The 22,165-nt window shown below is 43.3% G+C and overlaps 1 protein-coding gene across 3 annotated transcripts; it reads left to right on the top strand.

Annotated features, from left to right (window-relative positions):
- Nucleotides 1-291: 291 nt before the first annotated feature.
- Nucleotides 292-21,739, top strand: LOC137485695 (merlin-like). 3 transcript variants are annotated; one of them, XM_068210324.1, is made up of 19 exons: nt 292-448; nt 4,275-4,514; nt 5,663-5,780; nt 7,444-7,569; nt 7,931-8,053; nt 10,447-10,530; nt 11,282-11,350; nt 11,639-11,721; nt 12,411-12,486; nt 12,896-13,033; nt 14,655-14,729; nt 15,052-15,165; nt 15,573-15,695; nt 16,189-16,406; nt 17,255-17,357; nt 18,005-18,132; nt 18,674-18,824; nt 19,514-19,723; nt 20,681-21,739. In XM_068210324.1, the coding sequence occupies exons 2-19, from the start codon at nt 4,507-4,509 to the stop codon at nt 20,714-20,716; spliced, it is 1,983 nt and encodes a 660-aa protein (XP_068066425.1). In that variant the 5' UTR covers nt 292-448; nt 4,275-4,506; the 3' UTR covers nt 20,717-21,739. The 3 variants fall into 3 exon arrangements, with proteins under 3 accessions (XP_068066425.1, XP_068066426.1, XP_068066423.1); XM_068210322.1 differs by lacking the exon at nt 292-448 and adding an exon at nt 1,050-1,791; XM_068210325.1 differs by lacking the exons at nt 292-448; nt 14,655-14,729 and adding an exon at nt 1,046-1,791.
- Nucleotides 21,740-22,165: the final 426 nt, after the last annotated feature.

Genomic DNA, 22,165 nt, shown 5'->3' with positions numbered 1-22,165 from the left:
TTTTTTCACCCAGAGCATGGTGGAGCTCTGGAATAGGCTCCTTAGTGCAGTGGTTATGGCACCAAACCTGACAGAGCTCAGGAGCTCAGATCCATGGTGGGACTCCTGGAACATTCTGTGCGCTGTCAGGAGTTGGACTCGATGTTCCTGATGGGTCCCTTCTAACTCAGGATATTCTGTGATGCTTTGATTTGAAGTCCAGCTGTGTATCCAGCGCTGCCACCATAACCCCAAACCACATCGCCCAGCACCAGATCCAGATGTTTCCAGGGGTGGGAACCCCACCACCTCCCTGGGCACCCTATTCCCGTGCCTGACCACCCAAACAGTGAAAACATTTTTCCTAGTATCTAATCTGAATCTCTCATCTCATTCTAAAGCTGTTTTTTCTTGTCTTCTCACTGCAAGTAGAAGAGAGTGACCCTATCTCACCACAGCCTCCCCTCAGGTAATTTTAGGGAATGATGAGGTTCCTCCCTGAGCCTCCTCTTCCAATCAAACGTGGGCTGTGGGTGCTGAGGGACCCCTTTACATGGACTTTTGGGGATGGAGCTGACTCAGCCTCTTTGAGGTTTCTGCACATCAACAGATGCTGTGCTCTTCTCCCCTGCTGATAAGTGATGGGCATGAGACAAATCTTGAGGGTTTTCCATATAAATCCAGAACAATTACAGTCGGTATGGAGTGAGAGCTGGCCTGTCCTTGCTATCCATAACCTGGCTATAGATCCATAACCTGGCAGATATTCAGTTTCTGTAAATCTCTGTATGAAATGGAGGGTTAGCAAAAAAAAATCCCCAAACCACTTAGAATGTGAATAATGGCAAAATGATTGGACTTTAAGGTAAGAAGCTCCTGGTCTTTCCCTGTGACTTCATGCTGAGGCCATCTAGTTTTTTTAATTAAAAGTGCTCACTTACCACTTTCTGCTGGTATTTTGGCTGCTGCCCAATTTAGAGCCTTGTTCTCTTTTTGCTGTGGGTGTCCCATCATCTCTCACGGCAGGAAGAGAACATGTAGGGAATTGTATTTCATTAACAGCACAACTCCAGGCAGTTTCCCTTCTTAAGGTGGCTGATATGGGGAGAACAGGAGGCACTGTTGAAATAGTTTGATCAGATACCTCCCAAGGAGTTATTCGGAAGTTCATTATCAATTTTTACAGCTAGCCAAGCCAAAACTCGTGGATTCCTCTTATTTTAGTGCCTGGTTGTTTGGATTACAGAGCAGGGAAACTGGGAGGAGCCCTGGCGCAGGCAGGAAATGGTTAAGAGTTCCTATCACCTGGGAAAGCAATCCTTTGATTTTTCAGAGGGCGCTAACATGCTGCAGTTCATGGAAACAAAGGGAAGGGGATCAAGTAGAAAAGTTGTTCTTGGATTTTATTCTCAGTGGCAGAACTTCTGAGGGCTGGATATTGATGTCTGCGGGGAAAATACGGAGATTTTGGATTAAAAGGGATTTTTTTCCCCTTATCATCATTCAAAAAAGGATCTATGAGGTGAGTCTTGATCCAACCGGTGACTTTAGATAACTTCTTTTAAGAGTGAGGAGTAAAAAAAACCGCCTTTATCTTGCTGACCCATTTTAAAACTGTGAATTATTCGCTGAAATTGTTCCTCGGGCAGGGAGCAGAGGCAGGAGCGTGAGTCAACAACTGCACAGAGCCCGCGACGCTCGCCTGTGTTGTCTGCATTCAAATCGCTTGCATTAATTCCTGAGCTGGAGTATGGAAATTCAGGAACTGGGAGAAACATAATGAGTCAGGGGAATTTGCCACTCGGAGTTGCAGTAAATATTTCAGTGCTGACACTCTTTCAAGCTGTAGTAGTGGCTATGCTCATGTACTTTTGGAGTGGGGTGCTTCAAGCATCTTCTGGTGGTGGCTCTTACACTAATTCCCAAGCTTTGCCTCTTGAATCCTCATTGCTGTCCCAAAGGTTTTGTATTTCCAGCTCCTGTGAGAACCATGCTGATCCTTTAAAGGCTGATTCATTCTGGGGGTGTAAGAGAGGGGTCTCGATTGCCATGAATTCTTTGCCTGTCTGCAGCTGAGTTCTCACCTTGCAAAGTGCTATTGGATTTTGTGTGTGTGTGAAAACAGATGATGTTTCATGCCAGTGTGGCTGCCCCAAGTGTGATGGATGGTGATGACTGTCACTGAGGGCCAGTGCCACGTGAAGGGAAGTTTTTACACCCCGTGGAGAGCCCTACAAAACCCATCCATTCACCTTGGAGCTGCTTCACTGAGCGTAAATGGCACTCTCACTCTCGGGCAGCTTGACATATTTGTCTACAAGGTGCTGAATTCCGGAGGATTTCTCGAGCCTGGTGAGTGTGTGGTGATGCTGTTTCCCGTTTCCCTCTCTGTGAGTGAGTGCTATCTGCAGTGTGGCTGACTCCCCACGTGGATCAAAGTGCAGGGCTGTGCTGTGGCACATCAGCATCGCTGCTGCAACAGCCACCTGGCCAGTTCTTCCTGCTCTTCCCACTGCACCCCCACGCTTTGCTCCTGCTTTCTCATTGTCCAGGAGGGAGAACACTCCAATCCAGAGCTCCTTTCATCTTGAGCATCAACAGAGACTTGGGGCTCTTTTGTTCTTGCCATTTTATTCCCCATCGCTGCCTTTCTGTTCCCCTCGCCACACCGAGCTTTTATCACCTTTCTGTGCTTGTTCCCAGCTCCTGAACTCTCCGTTCCCAGGTTCTGGCTGGGCAGGAATCTTTCATTACCCTGCCCTATTTTGAATTCATGCTCTGGTCCATCACATTTTGCTCCTTCTGGATCCCTGTGGCACCTGCAGGAATAAATCACTGGAGCTGGGTGTCAGGAACTCCGCCTTGGAACACTTGATTCCCTGCTGTTAGAAGGGATTGCTTTTGCATTTACACAAAAAATTGCAAACCCTTGTATTTTTTTCTTTTATCTTGTCTTTTTTTCAGCAAGATTTCTCTTATTTGATAAAGTTCTTTCTCTAAAATCTTGTCTGCTGAGTGCTCTTGCTTCTGTTGTCAGGATCTGACATTCATTTCAGCTATTCAGTGTGAAAATCCTTTCCAATTTCTTTAACAGTGCTATTGATTAAAATGCAGTTTACTTTTCTGGGGAAAATTTGATATTCAAAAATGTCTTTTTGCTGTGAGTCAGAACGTACTTTTCCATGGAATAAAAAATCTGGAAAGAACAAAAAAAAAAAAAACTATTGGAAATGTTGAACAAATTATATTGTCGTTTCAACCTGGTTATATAAGAAAAAAGACATAACTTCAAAGTCCAAATGAAAAGCTCTGGTATTTTTGTCATATTTTGAGAAAATGAGTACATTTTTGTCCAGCTGCTCAATTTTATCTGTTCAGAATTTTCCATATGAAACTCTGAGAATGTTCTGTACTGGCCCTAACTCCAGGTTCCTGTTTAACTCAGCTGGCTGTTTCAGGTTACATATTAAAAATGAATTATGAAGCTTTTTTTCTCCTTAGTTTTCAACCATTGATGTTTCTTCTAGAAACTAATAAAACTATTTCCATTTTTGTGTAGAAGTCTGTCGTTCTCAGGCTATAAATGCTGTATGCTACAATTATTTACAGTTTTGGAGAAAACTGATGGAAAAGATCTTTGGAATGCAACAGGTTAAAAATTAATTTTGCAGATCAGAGATCAAAAAATGTCTGTGGTAATTTACTGCTGGTTTGGATGCCCTCACATGATGCTCTCTCTGTCAATATTGCTGTGGTCATTTTGGGGGTTTTCAATATTCCCTTTTTCCTTAATTGAAAACTCTTTGCTGTGCTAAGTAGAAAGGACCTCAACTCTGCTCAGCTGGGTGCACTGAGCTGCCTAAATTATAGAGGAAAGTTTGTGGCAAGATCTGGTTTTCACTCTAAAATAAAATCCCTGAGGAGAAAGGTACCCTGGGGGTGATGGGATTTGGGCTCTGGATGTGCTGTTCTTGGATTTCACTGGTTTTTGGGGGTGTGGCCTCTCCTGGGCTGGTGGTGGGCACTGCCAGAAGGGACCAGCTCTGGGGGAGTCCTCTGCAGGTTTAGGTACCTCCAGTCTCCAGGACAATGCTGTCACATTGTTCTGGGGGGAAGTTCAGGAAGAGAAATGCCACCCTGTGCTTTTGCAGCACCATAATACCCTGATTATTCTTGACTTTTCCTCAGTCTGCAGCTTCACGAAGCCCATTATTCCTTGTACTGAAGAGCGGCCATTTCCATGTCCCACCACTCATCCTTTCTCTGTTCTAACCTGTGCTTTCATCTCACCACAGATGATTTTCTAGCCCTTGGACCTCTCCTTTGGACTCCAGTTCTCTTCCCATCTCCAGAAGTTGTACCCCAAACCCGAAGAAGACTTCAGCAGAAGCTCCACCAGAGCCAGCTGGAGGGAGAGGACTCCCTAGGTCCCCAGTGGTGTCAGAAGGATGAATTTCCTCCTGAGCTCCTCTTCCCCACTCTGAGTTGTTTCCATCACTTGTTCTCAGCTCTCCCTCTGATATCTCTATGATTTGGTAACTATCTTATCTGTTCCCTGCCTCAACTTCCCTATAATCTGTAAAGAAAATATTCCCTATCTGCTTCACCTCCTACTTAACCCCTCAAAATTTGTGAGTGAGGAGCACAAAGTAAGTGGAAAAATCAATACATTTGCAAGCCAATTTAGAGCTCAGCAGAAAAAAAAGGAGCAAAATATTTTACAAAATCCTGGAAGGTGCAGGCAAATTGAAATTTTCAGTTTAAAGTCGAGCTTTATTTTGGAATTCCTCAAGGAGAGATTGGAATTCTGCCACACTGTAATAGTCTTATATTGCAGGAAACCAGGAATGCCTCAGTCTCTTGCCCTGTACAATTCACAGATTCTCACTGCATTATACAAGTTTGACCTGTTAATTTTATAAAGTAAAAAGAAGCAAAAATCTTTACCGGCTGATTTCCTCTGCTCAGAAAGAATTGCCTGAGAACTGCCTGGAGCAGATTCACACCATCATTTAGCTCCAGCTTTCAATATTTGGTTTCTACACAACCCGTGTGTCTGTGGAAGCAGCATCTCCTCAATTTTTTTGGGTGGCATGGAGGTGATTACATTTAGAATAGAAGATTTCAGATGGAATGTTCTGTCAGCTTCTGCAAAATTAAATTAATTTCACAGGAACTTCACTGGGAAAATCCCTGTTCTAAGTAACTTTTATCATTGTGAGTGAGTAGCACAAGAGAATGTGGTAAGTTCAGCTGAATTCCAATGCATATATTCTTGGCATTTGTGTAATTTCAGGGAGTTAGAATCTCATGTTATAAAGAAATCCAATGATTTGGTTGCTGAAGGAGCCATAACTGATGGGAAAGGATTGTGTTGGATTTGACATAACAAAGTTTAGCTACATTTTCTGATGTTCTGCTGAGTGGAGATGCTGCAGAGACCCTTGAGAAAGGGAATTTTATTTGTGATAGCCAAAATCTGAGAAAAGACAGTAACAACATTTTCTGAGCAACTTACTTAAAGGAGCAAGCTAATTTTAAAGTTTTTTCTTTCAACATCCTTATTAGACACAAAAAATGCATCTCTTACGTTAAATTTCTTCTGCATGTTTGGACTCATCCTACTTTGGAATCTAACCAAGAAAATGCTGCTGAATTTCCATCCCTCAATGTTTGATTTCAGGTGTGGCTGCCCTCATCAGCTGAAAAATATGTCCATCCGAGGCTTGAAGAAGAAACAACCGAAGACTTTTAAAGTCAGAATTATAACAGTGGATGCTGAGATGGAGTTCAGCTGTGAGGTGAGAGTGTCAGCAAATGCTGGGGAGCTGGGGAATGCCCTTTGGATTTCAAGAAATTGGAGAAATTCAGATTATCAGTTCGTGGATGGTCTTAAAACTGATCTGTTATTTTTATAAATAATGGATTATTTAATCTCAGGTGTGTTCTTCTCTTAACTCTGTTCAGAATTTAAAGCTGTTTGTGTGAAATCCATTTGACTGACATAGCTAAATTAACATTAAAACTGCTTTCTTCATTCCAACTGTTTGTGAGGATCCCTACTTCTTCATGATTTTTTTTTTTTGTAACTGGCACAACTCTTTAAGACACATCCATCTTGGATAAACTGGTCAGAGCTGGTGCTAAGATGTTGCTTAAAAAAAATTATAATCTGGTACTTTTGTTGATCTGGGTCATCTCTTCCAATTTGCCATTTATCAACTCCAGTTCTTTACCTGCAATGGGTGTTTGGATCTCTGGGCAGAAGAGAAAAAAGGATAGATGAAAAAGCTGGAAGCTCTATTAATTATGGCTGATAAATTAATCAGGAAAATCATGGCTGGGGAAAAAGAAATGATCAATTGCTAAACAAATTGGGCTGCACTATTGAAGGGACAGAACTGTCCCTGATTAATTAATTCCTAATCATCCAGCAAAAGCAAAACAAGACACACAGGTATTTTGGGGAGTTAGAAAACTCAGTTCCAATGGGACTGGAAGTTTTAGTGAGACCTGACTGCTCTGAGAGCCATTTAATGTAATTTATTAGGTCCTTCAGAAAGAGAATAGATTAATCTTGTATGACTTACTGCTCTGGAGTACTTGCAGGCAGAACTGTGAAAATAAAGGATTTGGAAAATTTGATTTAGAGATCAGAATCCTTGTTAACAAATAGTGTATTCCTTCCTTTGCTACCTCTCCTTTATCCCCAGCCACTGCTTTTTGGTTGGGATGATTTTCAGCTTTCCATTCAAATACTGCCTAAAAGTTCACCTTTTTTTTTTTTGCCATTCAGTTTTTAGTTTTAGCAACTAGATAAAATCATCTTTCTGAAATGTGGTCAAATAGAAGGAACAGATGAGCAGCCTCTTTGGTGAAAGGAACAAGGCATCAGATGTGTGTGAATTTGGGACCTTGAATCAAAGTTTGCTCTCTGTGGCTGCTAAATTGAATTAAAAACATTTAAGAAGACTCATTTAAATCAGAGTGGGATAAAGGCTTGGCCTGGTGCCACTGAAATACCTGAAATAGAAGAAATACTGAACACAAGAAACACTGAATACAAGAAATACCTAAGGGGTGTGAAAGGTGGATCTGTTCTCACTGTTCAGCATTCCTACCCCGTGTCCTGATTTGATTTCCCCTGGCTTTCTCTCAGTCTCTCCAATTTGTATAAACCATTGAGTCAAAATTTTGGACAAATATTAATAAAGACTTGCCACATCCCAGGGAATCAAAATTACAATCCTCATTCCCTCAAGTGCTTGGTGGCTAAATGACTCCAGCTGCTCTCTGGATGTGTCTGGAGAGGGAGAGGAGGTGGAACACAGCAACACTGACACAGCAGCAAGAATACTTCATTAAAAACCTAAAGGTGAAATAAGATTTCATAGGAGAAAGGGCTCAAATGGAGCAAATTAATTTAGGATATACATGTTTTTCTTGATTTTTCTCTCTTTTCAGATGAAGTGGAAGGGAAAGGATTTGTTTGACCTGGTGTGCCGAGCTCTTGGTTTAAGGGAGACTTGGTTCTTTGGCTTGCAGTACACAATTAAAGGAATGTGCACCTGGTTAAAAATGGACAAAAAGGTACAGGAGACAAAATGGATGGCAATTAATTATTTACTTCTATAAATATTGACTTTCTGGAGCACGGGAGCTAAAGGGATGTGTTCCATGAGAACTCAGAATTTGACATGGTAGCTTTTTTTAAGGTGAAGTTAGAATTATTTGCTCTGATTGCTTCTATCCCATTTGACCTGCAGCATCCCACACTAATCACCGCTGATTGCTGTTAGATTAAAGCTCAGAATTACCCTTCCCTCTGAAATATGGGAAGGCTGCTTTAAGTGGATTATTGGCTACTTTCTGATTTTCCTTGGGAATATTATCTTGAGACACTCTTGTATCCTTTTTGCTGCTGATTTGATTTTATTTTATCTGTAAACAGGTTTTAGATCAAGAAATCCCTAAAGAAGATCCCATTAGCTTTCATTTTTTGGCTAAATTCTACCCAGAGAAGGTAGAAGAGGAACTCTTACAGGAAATTACCCAGCATTTATTCTTCCTTCAGGTCAGGAACAGTTTTGAACCATTAATTCCTTCTGTATTTCCCCCAGTCCTTTTGCATTGTCTTTGATCTTGCTGGCAGCTCAGGATAATTTTGCTTGCTTCAGCTGTATCAAGAACTTTGTAGACATTATTTTTATGAAATACAAACATCTCTCCTGCCTGCTGTGGGTTTGTGTCCAGGTAAGCTGAATGTTTCATCTTCTGCAGGTTTTTTTATGACAACTCCCAGCAGTTTGGGGGATAATTCCAAACCTGAATATTCCAGGCTTGTTTTGCTCCTTAATATGTGTTAAAAATTAATAAAAATTCATGCAAAGCTGGAACTGCTGGAAGAACTGTGAGGCTTTAGGGGAGATCTTGTGCTGGAGGGCAAAACCTCTAGAAAACAAGGACTCCCTAAACTTTCATTTTGGGTTGTAGGGATAAAAGATCATGGAATATGACAGGAATTCTGAACTCCAGGTTTGTTCACCTGGCAAGGTTTAAGAGGAGCAGTGCAGCAAACACCATTTGAGCTCCATCAAAAAGCAGATGAAGGAGCAGATTCTTGGAACTTTATCAAAAATAAAGATGGATCAACCAGGAAAAGCTGAGTTTGGGATGGTCACTTCCAATGTCTGGGACATCCAGCTTCTCTCCTGAGTTGCTGTGGAGTCCCTCTGGAAGTTTCAGCCCCTGGAATGTTGCAGGATGTGTCTGTGCAGGTAGCTGGGATAAATTCATTCTGCAGCTGGAAATAAACCCAGTAAATTCCCTTGTTCCTTGAGGAGGATGTGATGATGAAACTGGGGAAATGCTGCAGCTCTGAGGGTTCATAAACCCACCAGAACTTCATCCAGAACCTTCAACCCCTTGGCAATTTATTTCTTCAGCTAATTTTGGAAAGGCATGAGAACAGCAGAACTCTTTTACTACTCTTTTAATCCTGATTTTTACACTTTTTTCTTTTCTGCTTGAACCTGCCTTAACTAGCAGATACGCAATTAGCAAATTCTTCTCATTCCAAAGTAGGAAAACAAGGCTGAAACAAATTGGAACTTGCAAAGTTTCCTGACTGTAAGAACTTCAGCTCACACCTGGATGCTAATAGGAAAAACATGTTCAGGCATCTGGATGCCTGAAGATTTCAGCTCTCCTGACTCTTCAGACCTTTACAAATTAATGTGGCATAAATGCCTCAATAAATGTCAATGACTGAAGCTAAATATTGTCTGCTTAAAGATGAGGTAATTTATTGCTTCTTCATGAAGTTTAACAAGAAGTCCTTGTAAAAGCTGATCAGAAAAAAACCCCAACAACCCAGGCACTTATGGGGGATTTATCCACATTGTTCTAAATTCTGGAGCATGATTTGCACTGTGGAGAATGAAAGCTGGAGCTTTCCAAATTGGAAGAAAAATCTTTTCATTCTTTCCATTTTAACAGTTTAGAAAGAATGTTCCCTGTACTGTAACTCAGCTTCACAGATTGTGCTCACCAGGGACTAAATTTAAAAGCAAAATCTTTCTTGGTGGTTTATTTCAGTTCCCAGCACCTACATTGGTGTGTTTGTAAACAGAACTTGTGCTAGTGCAAATAATTTTCTATTTGGAATTGTTTAAGACTGTGAGCTATGCAAAATTTTGTTGTCTTGTGCTTGTTCCTAAGCTAAATACACCAGAGAGGAGGATTTGGCCAGATTAATTTCCCCTTCCCTCTTCAAGTTTTCAAACAGAAATTGCACAACTGATTTAAAATCAAACAACACCTTACAAACTATAACACCTCTGCTCTTGGTAGCACCACAGGTTATTAAAATGAAAAGAATGTTGAAAGACTCTTTAGCATTGTCTGATTGTGCTTAGACCATTGAAAATAAATAAATTAAATGCTTTATCATTCAGCTTCTCTTTTGAGGGTCTCCTTTATTCTCTCATTCTGGAAAGCTGGAGAACGTCTCTTATGGTTTTCATATGGCAGCTGCACAGCCTTGAGTCTGCTCTGCTTGGACCTGACCTCCAGAGCTCCCTCCCAACCTAAAATCTGATGACTGGTGTGATGCAAAGCTGACTTTTCCAAAGGCGGGCAGGCAAAAAAAAAAAAAAAAAAAAAAAAAGGATTGTTAAAAGAAATGAAGCACAGACAATAAAAGTGATGTTTTATAGGATTTTCTTTTATAGGAGTCCTTATATAAGAGTGTGGAGAGAGCTGACTGGCATTTTTGGTCTCATTAAATGCAATGATAACTAAAGGCTTCCTGTGTTCCTGAATGCCAGTTTCTTGTTGCTGTTATTAACTCCTAAAGGTGATATTTGGTGCCAAGTTTTAGTCTGGGCATGTCTGCTTTCATTTCAAGCCTGACTTAAGTCCTGACTTTGAGCTTCTTGAACTTGCTCCCTTTTTCTGTTTGTTTAGGTTAAGAAGCAGATCCTGGATGAGGAAATCTATTGCTCCCCAGAAGCTACAGTTTTACTGGCTTCTTATGCTGTTCAGGCCAAGGTTTGTGCATAGAAAATCTCTTTTTTAATTGACTTTTTTCTGGTTTAACCCAACACATCTACATGGTGGTGTATAAAACACAGCAGGGTTAAAATTTGGTGGTAAAGTTGGTCATCCTTGGAGGTACAAGCACAGCTAAGAAAAAAACCCATTAAATGCTACTACAAGGGTTTTTTTCTATGCTTCTGCAATTTAGGGGATTTATTTGGGCCTAACATTTTAGTGTATTCTTTCTCCAGGCTAGAATGATTTGCTGTAGTTTTAAAAATTACCATGGATGCAGAATGTGCTCTAAACAGAGCTCACAATGGGATGACATGAAGTTTTTTTATGTCTCTCAGAGCTCTGCTCCCTTCTTGCCACCAAGAGCCCGACTTACACAGTGGCAGGAGATGAACACAATTTAGCTGGGCTGTTCTTGTGCAGCAGATCCCCTTCCTCTGCTTCAGAGGGTGAATTCCTGGGAGATTCCTTTAGACCTGCAGTTTCCCAGGTTGGGCTTGAAGGTCTCCAGGCTGGGATTGAAGGTTTCCAGCCTAAGATTGACGTGTGAGTGGCTCAGTGGCTGTGTTGGAGCCACCTGCCTGGCACAGGGGCTGGAAGGATCTTCATGGACTGCTCAGATGGGGGGATGTGTGCAGGGGAACCAAAATAAAATCTGCCTTAAGCTTTCACTTCAAATTATGCAAGCAACAACTCCCTTAGCATTCTGCCTCTAACAAACTGAAATAACTTTTCTTTTTTGGGACAGTACGGTGACTATGACCCAAATTTCCACGAGCCAGGCTTTCTAGCCCATGATGAGCTGTTGCCCAAAAGGGTGAGTCTTAATTTGATACAAAACCAAATCTTTGAGTCTTCTCTTTTGCAGTGCAAAATCTTTGAGTCTCCCCTTTTGCAGTGCAAGATCTTTGAGTCTCCTTTTTGCAGTGCAAAATCTTTGAATCTCCTTTTTGCAGTGCAGATATTGCTGGGGATTAATCAGAGCATTAAAAACTCTGCAAAATGACCAAGCTGTGAACTGCACCTCTGCCTTCACTTTGCTTGGGAGAGGCAGAACTTGGATTTGGATCTTCACAGGGATCCAACCTCTCTCCTTCTCCTGCAGGTGCTCAGGCAGTACCAGCTGACAGCAGAGATGTGGGAAGAGAAGATCACTGCTTGGTATGCTGAGCACAGGGGTATTGCCAGGTAGGAAACCTTTGCTTTTCTTGGAAACCCCATACATTTATTTATGGGATTTGTTGTCCTCAGTATAATTCAGCCCATCTAGAAATCTAATTAAACAATAAATAGGATCTGTTAGCACCCAGAGGCAGCTTTTCCTAATATTTGGGTTCTGTTTCTGTCTGTTCTGGAGGCTTCTTAGAATTATTTTTATTGAATATTTTCCTCAAGATTTACTGATTTACCTTGACAGGAGAAGAAAAGTGGGTGGAGAGATTCTCACTCTTCTTTGGCCTTGGCCAAAAGCTCTGTCCAAGACTCATTTCTCAATGAACTCTGTTTCCTGAAGGAAATATATTCACGGAAAACAATGGAAGGGAGGTTTTCCAAGACATGGAGTGGCAAAACTAACACAAGGATAAGACTTCTAATGAATTTTAATGAAGATTACACTATCCATGAGTCATCTTTTGAAATAGATACAACTTCTATTCTTTATTACTCTTTATTTTTCTTTATTACTCTTTATTATTCTTTATTCTGTCCAGATGCTGTTTTTATTATCTTTTTTTTTCTATTATTGAAAGCAAGATGACAAAGCTAAGTTTCTACAAAGGGGTCAGATTGGCTGTTCTTTTGTAAGTGGGAAATGGAGAGTCAGCCAGGAGAGAAAGGCTGGAGAGGCATTTCATAATCATGGCTTTATTCTCCAGGGATGAAGCTGAGATGAACTATCTGAAAATTGCCCAAGACTTGGAAATGTATGGTGTCAATTATTTCCCAATTGCTGTAAGTGCCTTATTTTAGCAGTTTTTACTTGCTGCAGATAATGGTGCTGCCTTTTTAAAATCCTCCTGGGAGTTTGGAACTGGGACTCCTGACTTCTGGTTTTGTTCCGACTTGGTTTTCTTGCCTGCTAAATAAGCAGGTGAATAAGACAGTTAAGATTAATATTTTACAACCTGACAAAAGTTTTGAGTAACTCCAGGTAGGGAATAGGAAGGAGAAATAGTTTGAGCTGCTATAAGCAGCCAAGAGGACTGAGTTTATTATTACCAGTGACAGCATTCATAATATTTTATATAAACACCAATTGCCTAAATACAAACAAATACCAATATATTAAAATACGTGCTTCTTGTCTGTGGTTGTTTAATGTCACCAAAAATGCCATTTATTCATCTCTCTTGTTTTTTAGCAAAATAAAAACCACACAGATCTCCTGCTTGGAGTTGATGCCAAAGGTATTCATATCTACAGCATTAATAACAGATTCTCCCCCAATAAATCCTTTGAGTGGAGCTCTATCAGAAACATTTCCTGTAGTGAGAAAGAGGTATGATGGCTTTGATGTATTATTCTTTTTCCATGGGCATGGGTGTGGACTGGGATTCTTGGAACAGGCTGAAAGCTTCCTCTGTTGAAATAATTTTGGGGGAGAAGGGGAAAATCCTGGGGAGCTTTGTTACAAAACTAAAAATAACAGCCCTGCCTTGCAGATGAGCTCGAAACCTCGGTTCTCCAATGCTGCTCTGGGCTTTGACTCTGTTCTGGCTCCTTCCCTGCTGCTTGGCCTTTGCAAAACAAATGTGTTGATCTCTGAAAAAAACAGATATTATGAATGCCTCCGTGCCTGCCTTCCTCAGTTATCCCAGCAGGAATTCCATGATCCGTAAAACTTAAATGCTGTTAGCGCACACAGAAGCCGTCCTTGCAGCTGAGGCTTGGAGCCCAGTGGCAAGAGGAGACACGCAGGGAGGTGCTAATGGTTTTCTGCCTCACTTCTGCCAGTTTGTTGGGACATGATTTCACTCCCCACCACTGCAATTTCACTCTGAAGCCCAGCTTTTGCTTCTGGAAAGTGAAGGAGTGGGGAAAATTTATTCTCAGTGCAAATCATGGGCTGCGTGGAAGGCTATAATCAGAAAAAACAAACCCAGGAAATCTACAGTGGTGCTGGAATACCTGGAATTTGCCAGCCAAAGGGCAGCACAGCCTGTTCCATTTTTTGTGTCCCACAGAAACTGAGATCTGAAATTGAGATGAGATTTTAGATTCATATCCATTAAGTCAGAGGGGACTACTCCAAAACAGTTTTGGTCTCTGATATCATCAAACTTCCCCTGAGATCTGTGAATAAACTGCTTTAACTCCCTGTTGGGGGGAAACTGGGCAGCCCTCTGTTTAAGGTTCACTTTATTCAGTGACACATCACAGCCTTGCTCTCAAAAGGCAGCCAGTCATTACCTAGAGGGTGAAAGGAGCTGTAGGACATGATCCTGGAGACTCAGATGCCCTGGTATTATACATGAATTACCTTGCAAATGAATTAGAGGAATAGAGTGCCAGGGAACCTGTGAGGAACAGAAAACATGGTCTTAAAAAGAAAAGGGGCCATATTTTGTTCTGCAGCCAAGTAGAGCACAAAGTCTGGGGTGAAGCACTGAGCTGGCAGCAGGAAAACCCTGCCTGGCCTCTGGGAACAGCTTGGGATTGAAAAAGTGAGGAAGTCTCCAGGAGTTTGACCTGCTGCTCTGAAGAACAAGTCCTTAGACCCTTGACACATTTGTTTATCCCTTCAGTTGTTGCTGTTCTGAGAGGTGTTTGACATTTCCCTGGCTTTGAGGCCAGGTTCTAGGGGTTGCTGCTGTGTCCTGTTCTCCTGATTACCAAGGCTTGTTCCAGAGCTCTGGGGACAGTGCACAGGTGGCATCAGGAAAATCCCCATCCACACTGGCACTGGGCTGGGCCTGGGGGTTTATCCTCTAAAACAGCCTGATTCTATGGAGAGAAACAGTTTTACATCACTCTGCCCCTATTTGTGGCATAAATCACTGCTTCCCCAGAGAGAAATAGAGATGAGCTCAAGTTTGCATTGGTTTTAATAGTTTCACTTACTTTCCTCCTCACTGTTCTTTCTTTCTTTCTTTTTTTTTTTTTTGTTTCTGCCTGTGTAGTTAACTATTAAACCCCTTGACAAAAAAGCAGAAGTCTTCAAGTTCTTCTCCTCTCAGCTCAAAGTGAACAAACTGGTGAGTAAACTGCTTTCCTGCTTTAAAGCTGAGCCTGGTGATACTGCCTGAGAAATATTGTTTGTAAACAAAATTGTGATCTCAGCCTAGATCAGCCTGTGTAATTCAGGAAAATGGGATCAGAGGGAGATGAAGGACAGGAGGAATCTCTCATCCTGTTACAAGCTTACCTATGAGCCTGCCCTGGGTGCTGATTTTCTTGGAGCTGCCAGCACTTGTGCTGAAGTCAGAATTGTCCTGTGAGGCCAGTGTGGGCCTCTTTGTCCCTCTGGCAGGGGCACAAGTCCATCAAAAGCCCATTTGCTTTGCCTTTCCTATCCAGATTTTCCAGCTGTGCATTGGAAACCACGACCTATTTATGAGGAGGAGAAAAGTGGACTCCATAGAGATCCAGCAAATGAAAGCACAAGCCAGGGAAGAAAAAGCTAGAAAAAAGGTAGATTTTTCCTGCTCCTCTGTTGTTGAAGACAGAGATATTATTATTCCAGCTCTGCCCTTGCTGCTCCTGTATTCCATCAATGTGTGTGTGGGAGGTGAGGAAGTGCAGCAGGATTGAATGTGGGAACAGCTCTGTGGCATGTGAGGAGGTCAGAGGTGTTTGTGTGGAGAGGTGATCCCAAAGATTTGGGGCACAAACCAGATCAATCCAAGGGCTCTCCCAGCAGTCTGAGATAACCAGGAGTGCCTGCCTGAGGAGTTCAGTGCTGCAAAGTTCAGGCAGCTTCAGCATCTCTGGTGAGCATCCCTGCTGGAGAGCAGCCCCTTCTTCATTTGATGCATTTCACTCAGGCCCAGGTGGGATTCTGCTGCAATCCCACCAACTATTGCTCATCCTACTTCCAGATGGAGAACCAGAGGCTGGCCAGGGAGAAGCAGCTCAGAGAAGAAGCTGAGAGAGCCAAAGAAGAGCTGGAAAGGCGCCTTTTCCAGGTGGAAGATGAAGCCAGGCAGGCCAACGAGGCCCTCGTGAGTTAGACTGAATATTCCTGTGCTTGATGGGCTTTCTTGGTTTGGAAGCAGGATTTTTTTGACACCAGGATTGTAGCTCAGACAAGGCTGGAGAGTTTCTGATCACTGGTGGAAAGGGCATGCAGGAATCCCCGGGAAAACCCTGATCTGCCATAATCTGTGAGCCATTCTCTCCTTGTATTTGGCTCACAGTGCTCTCTTCAGGCTGAGAGGGAGGGAAAGGAAACAGTCTTGGAGCTGAAATTGGGAGAAAGAGGCAACTGAAGGGGCTGACTTCAGCTTTGTCCAGCTCTAAGATTTTTCTCCTTGCTTTGGAGAGGTGAGACACAGGAAATTCTGGAGCAGAGGAGAACATTAGACCCTGAAATTTGGTCTGTTTTTTATTTAAGAAATAATATTTTATCACTTGGTAAGAGATATCTTCTGCCTGCCTGCAGGGGTGATTTTGGAGGTTCTAGACAAAGAACTAAGAAAAATTCTTTCTCCTCAGCTCCGATCCCAGGAAGCAGCAGAGCTGCTGGCTGAGAAAGCCCAGATTGCAGAAGAAGAGGCCAAGCTGCTGGCCCAGAATGCTGCAGAGGCTGAGCAGGAACGCCAGAGGCTGGAGATCACAGCTCTGAAAAGCAAAGAGGAGAAGCGGCTGATGGAGCAGAAGATGCGGGAGGCGGAGCTGATCGCCGTGAAGCTGGTGAAGGAGTCTGACAGGAGGTGGGGTTTGCTTCCCCGGCGCTCTGTGCTCTCAGCTGGGCTGCAGGGAGTGCTGCTTTCCTCGGAGCCAAGCCCAGGAGGGGGGAGTTATTCCTGAAGTGACACTTCAGAGGGACTAAGCTTCCTTGTGCCTTGTTTGTTCCACCTGGATGCTGTTGTTGTATTGCAGATCAAGTTTACAGAGGTTCAGATGCAAAGCTTGTTTAGCAAGAAAAAGATGTTTAGCAAGAAAGATCCAGAATGGAGAAGCATCTTGTATTTAGTGCTTTCAAATGAGCACTGGCTACCTATCTAAATTTACTCTTTATACCCTGTGAGATATGAGGCTGTTTTCACTCATTAGTATCAAGTGAATGGTGTTTTGTTTCCCTTTCAGATCTTTAAGAAGTGTAAAACCAGGTAAACTCATTTGGAATATAAACAACTCTGAGTGTTTGCATGTTCCCTGAACATGCAGAGCAGGCCAGTGTTGACAGAGGATTTTTAACCCTGTTATTAAGAAATCCTTCTACTTGTTTTAGGATACTGTCAAGAAGCTTGCCAAAATAAAGAGCAACCTCTCCCCACCTCAGGGAGGATCTCTGATGGCCTGGAGATAATCTGTATCAGCAGGTTGTAACTGAGCCCACAGAAATTAGGAGTAGGAAAATCATGGTAATTCATCCACTTTGTGCAGGAGTGTGTCTGTCCTGCTGTGCCCAGTCAGTTCTCCATGTGAGCATCCTCCCACGAGTACCTTAGTGTAAAGATAACACGGTAGTGGACTTGTTCTCTGCAAGTTAGTGAGCTCTGAAATCCATGTTGGTTGGAAACCATCAGCCATTCCCCTCAGGATGTTTCTCTTCCAGAGCCAAGGAAGCAGAGCACCTGAAACAAGACCTGCACGAAGCCCGGGAGGCTGAACGCAAAGCCAAGCAGAAGCTCTTAGACATAACCAGGCTTAATTATCCTGTAAGTTCTGCTCCTCTGGGCACCACTTCATCTTCAGGGATAGTCAGGTGTTGATGCCATTTTTATAGCCCCCATCAAGCTGAGTAGTGGCATGGCTGCATCCAGCTGGGGGACAGACTGGTGTGGAAAAGCAGTGTAACGAGGGTGGAAGCTGGGTTTGTTCAGGGTGGTAAGAAAGGCAATGCAAGAATTAAAACCAGAACTGGTGATGGACTTAGGGAGCAGAGGCTGTCTTGCCTTCATGCCTAACCGTGGTGCCATTTCAGCCAGGCAGTTTTTTGTGGACATGGTTGTGCTGAGCCAGCTGTGTCATCCTGGCACATCCATCTGTCTTTAGGTGAAGCAGGTGAGGTTGTACCCAGCAAGAAAGCACTGCTGAAGGTCTGTGCCTCGACTCCCTCTTCTGCTCCAGCCCTGCTGAGGCTGGGTTTCTATTCTCTGCTGAAATAGAAACACTGCAGCCAGGATAAATCTCTGCTCTTGTGGGTTGTGGACTTCAGCTGGGTGCAGGGAAAGGGCTGCAGGAGCATCTGTGTGTCTCAGCAACTTAGGAAATAGCTCAACATGGCACTCTTGCAGAACTGAGGAGATAAATCCCAAATCAGTGCATCAGATCTGGCTGACAGTGCTTGTGTTGCCTCTTCCAGCACATGGCCAAGTACCCCCAGTACTCCCCAGGTGACAGCAGAGATGCCAACTATGACAAAGGATCCATCAAGCTGGATTTGAAAGACATCGACCTCAAGAGACTCTCCTTTGAGATAGAGAGAGAGAGGTATCAGCATGCTTGTGGTGCAAATGAATGAGAAAGGCAATGAAATCTTTGGGAATCACAGTTCATCTTTAAATAATTTGGGATGTGCATATGGCTGGAGGCCTTTTACTGAGCTGGTGTGGGTGATGTCTGTGTCAGACCGGCTTTTCACACAGGGGAAGGATTTTTGGTGGCATTAAGCCATGATAAATCCAGAACCTTCTGTCTTGGAGAGGGACAAAGCACCTTGCTGAGCTAACAGCATGTGAGAGGACAGAAGTTTCCCTCTAGTGCTAAAGTGTGGAATTGCTGGGAGCTGACCCATCAGACATCCCTTAGTCTGGAAGGAAATGCTTGGTGAAAAGTTAGGAAGCAAAAAAGAAAGAAGTGAACCCCCTTGTTGCTGGGTCAGGGGAGTCAGGCTGGCATTGCCAGAGTTCATTTTACTTATAAAACATAAAAGGAAACAAAAACAAATCTCCTCCTTCCACAAACACCTGTTCTTGAGTTAAATTGTGCCACCCTAAACCCTAAACTTTTTGCCTCCAATGTGTGGGCCCAGGCTGGACTACTTAGAAAACAGCAGGAAATTTGAAGATCGACTGAAAGAACTGAAGTCTGAAATTCATGCTCTGAAACTGGAGGAAAAACAGGCTGGGATTTACAGTCACTGGAATGAAGTCTTGGGCTCCTTGGATCGCTCCTTAGGAAGTGTAAGAACCCCAAATCCCTGCCCCTTTCTCCAGCATGAACCCTAAAATAGAACAGTGTGTGTATGCCAAAAGGAGCTGCTGTATTCCAGTCCAAGCCTTCACTACCCTTGATGATAAAATATTAGAAGCATGAACACTTTTAGAGGAAAATTCATGTCAAAACAAGATCTTAGGGCCTTTTTTCCTGTGCTGAATACCAGGAGCATCAGCAAAAAATAATAATCTCATTTTATGATTATGAAATCACAATCAGGTTTTAAGGTCTTGGGGCAAATGAAATTGTTGTGACTGACACATTCAAATGTGGTTTCTTACAGTTTGCTTCACATTCTCATTCATGTGCTTTGTGGTTGCTGAAAGTCATAAAAGCCTTGGTGTAATTTTTTTTTTTTTGAAGGCAATGAGGAACTAGACCCAGATTTTTGTCATAAGTTGCTTGTTATTTAAGTAAACGCTTTGGCTTCTTCCTGCAGCAGGGCAGGAATAGTGCTGGCTTTGTCTTCGCGTTGTTCCTCATGTGGCAAAAATGGCTCTGAGTCAATGGTTTTTTTAGAGACAGAAGGGAGGCTTGAAAAATGATGAGGAAAGATGGCCTTTATTTTCTGACTACTCATCTGATGTTCTTTTTGGCTTAATGAGTGTTGATATAGAGAGGGCATTAAATTTCCATGTGCTCTGTTCTTTTAAAGGCCCCATCATGGATGAAAACCTTTGAAACTGGAGATGCAGTGGATGTAAATCTTCAAAGACCTTTCCCTGCTTACTTGCTAAACACTGCAAGCAGCTGGCCCTGCACCAACAAAATTCAGCACATGGTGCCAGTGGAAAAGTCATCTTCCCAAGCCAATTCCTTGGCTGCCAACAGTGTGGGCACAGGAACCAGAAAACAGATTATAAAGGTAATCAGATTTGTCAGTAAATTCCTAAATGTTGGCTAAAAGTTGAGGGTTCAGAGAGGATGGCTGCCTGTAGGGACCTGGTTTGTCCTGCTCTGTCCCAGCCTCACAGCTGACAAGGCTTTTGCAGGATTTTGGAGCCCCTGGTGCTGGCACGTCATTTGGGAATGTTTATAACTCGAGGCTGCCTGTTTTTTCTCACTTCTGATCTAAGCTGGAGTGCAAAGCTGTAAGCCTTGGTAAATGAAGCAGAGATGTCTGTACACAGTAGGAGGATCTGTGTTAAATTTTATTTGTACCAGCCAGACTCGGAAATGAGAAATGTGCTCCCAGGTATAGAGAGCTTAAAACATACTGTGCCTGTCTTCTTCTTTTAAAGGCAGGGAAGAAGAGACCAATAAATCCCCAGGCTCCAAACAGCTCAGTTCTCTTCCATGTGCTCCCTGTCAAAGAGGCTTGAAGAGCAATGAGCTGAGTATCAGGAGAAAACAACCTGCTTTGAAATGTCACTGGGCTGGAGAATGAGGAAGAGCTGTAAGGAAATGTGGTCTGGAAGAGTGGGAAGGAAATCAGCTGCCTGTAGGCAGTGCTAATTGGGCAGGGTATTGGGAATGGGGAAAGCCTGATGGAGTCACTGTGGTTTATCTGAACAGAGCTGGAGGGGTTTAGGATCAATTAAAAGCTCCTGAATATAACATTCAATACCTCCTTCAGGGTTGGTGTGCTTAGAACAGAGGACACAGCTGAGTGCAGCAGCAGCTGAGGGAGCAGCTCTTTCTGAAGCAACAGAAGCAACTTTTAAGACTAAACTCAGGGGTGAGGCAAATTTGTTTAAAGAAGGAAGAAAAAGCGATTGCAGAGCATCTTGCAAAAGGCTCCAGAATTGAAGGAGAGGAAGACCCAGACCAAAGGGAGTTACTTTAAGCCAGCACTAATTCTCCCTCTTTCATTTGCCTGCAGGTTCAGCAGCATGACTCAGATGTGATCTACATTTGAAGCCCCTCGTTTCCTTGCCAGCCTGGTGGGACTGGTGGCCTTTTTGCCTCTGTGGGGACACTTGGGCAGCTCTGGTTGCTGCCAGGTGTGAGAGACAAGGCACTGTGGATCCAGAGCTGCCATCCAGCTCCCAGGCAGGTGACATCAGCTGGGAATGCCACAAGTGCCCCCAGTGTGGCTGGGAGCAGTGCAAACCCAGAGGAAATGTTGTTTACAGCCTGTGCACTTTGTAAGGAACACTTCACACTTTGCTAAAACCCTTCCTCCCCCAGGTGTTTCACACACTTAGAGCTCTGCTGCTGGAGGAAGGATGTGAGGCAGCAAGTGCCCAGGAGGTGTTTGGGATGAGAAAACAGAACACAAGCTTGGTGTTTATCTCCACAACAGACTAATTATGGTTCTGGTCCAGTCCCTGGGACATGACTCCCACAGAGCTGCTCGACATTTTAGCGTTTGCCTGCCAAATATTTTCCTTCTCCTCTCTAAACATTTCTTGGTTCACTTAATTGATTTGCATTTCTCTGTGAGAAATCTCAGCTTTTAATTCCAGATGCAGAAGTGGACATCTTCAAGTACCTCCCATTCCTGGAGGAATCCTTTGTTTGGAATGAAAAACTTCTGTTCTTCCAGTCCCTGACCAGATCAAGCATTTTCTGCTCGAGCAACCTTTGCATACATTAACTGCCTTCCCACTTCTGTGCTACACAGCTCCCAATTTAGACAAAGACAAAAGATGCTGTTGGTGTCTGCTAAAGTGGGACTTGTTTCTGGTGGAGAGGTGCATGCAGCAAAGTGCCTGCCTCATTAGTAAAACCCACTTGCATTTTCTGGTTTTGTGTGTGTTTAAGTGCTTCTCCATAAATCTTCACTCTGAGGACTTCTGGGGAAGCAGACAACATTCAGCTGCAGCTAAAGCAGGAGTCCAGCTGAACTTGTGACATGTGATGTAAAAATGAACGCTAATGTTGTTAAATGTCTTGTTCTAAAAGCTAAGATTAAAGAAAAAACCAGGTTCAACAAAAAGCTTCAATTTCCACTTGCTTCGAAGGGAGCATTGTGTCAATATTCCTCCAGCATTAACAAGGCAGGTTTGGAGAACAAACACCCAAATCTCCTCTGCACACATCTGCAGCAGGCTGAGCACAGAGGAGGATGGCAGCTGCCCCTGGAGAGGGACAGGAGTGCTCTGCAGGGCTGCTCTGACTGCTCCCAGCCCTGCGAGCACTTGCTGCCTTGGCTGGGTGGCTTGGGCTGTGTTAATTCTCTCCCAGCTCAATCTGGCACGAGATGTTTGCAGAATTTTGGCTGTTGCACACAATTTCTGAGCTGTCTGCAGAAGCCTGGTGTGTGAGAGGGAGAAGCTGTCAGAAATGCCAGAATGATGAGGCAGATGCTGTCATGGTCCCAAGGCTGGGGAGGGGGCATGGGCCAGGATTTGGGACAGTGAAC

The sequence above is a fragment of the Anomalospiza imberbis genome, chromosome 20 (genome assembly GCF_031753505.1).
Source record: "Anomalospiza imberbis isolate Cuckoo-Finch-1a 21T00152 chromosome 20, ASM3175350v1, whole genome shotgun sequence".
NCBI classification, from domain to species: Eukaryota; Metazoa; Chordata; class Aves; order Passeriformes; family Viduidae; genus Anomalospiza; species Anomalospiza imberbis.
The sequence above is the reverse complement of the archived record's forward strand: the minus strand, read 5'-3'. Positions and strand labels throughout refer to the sequence as shown.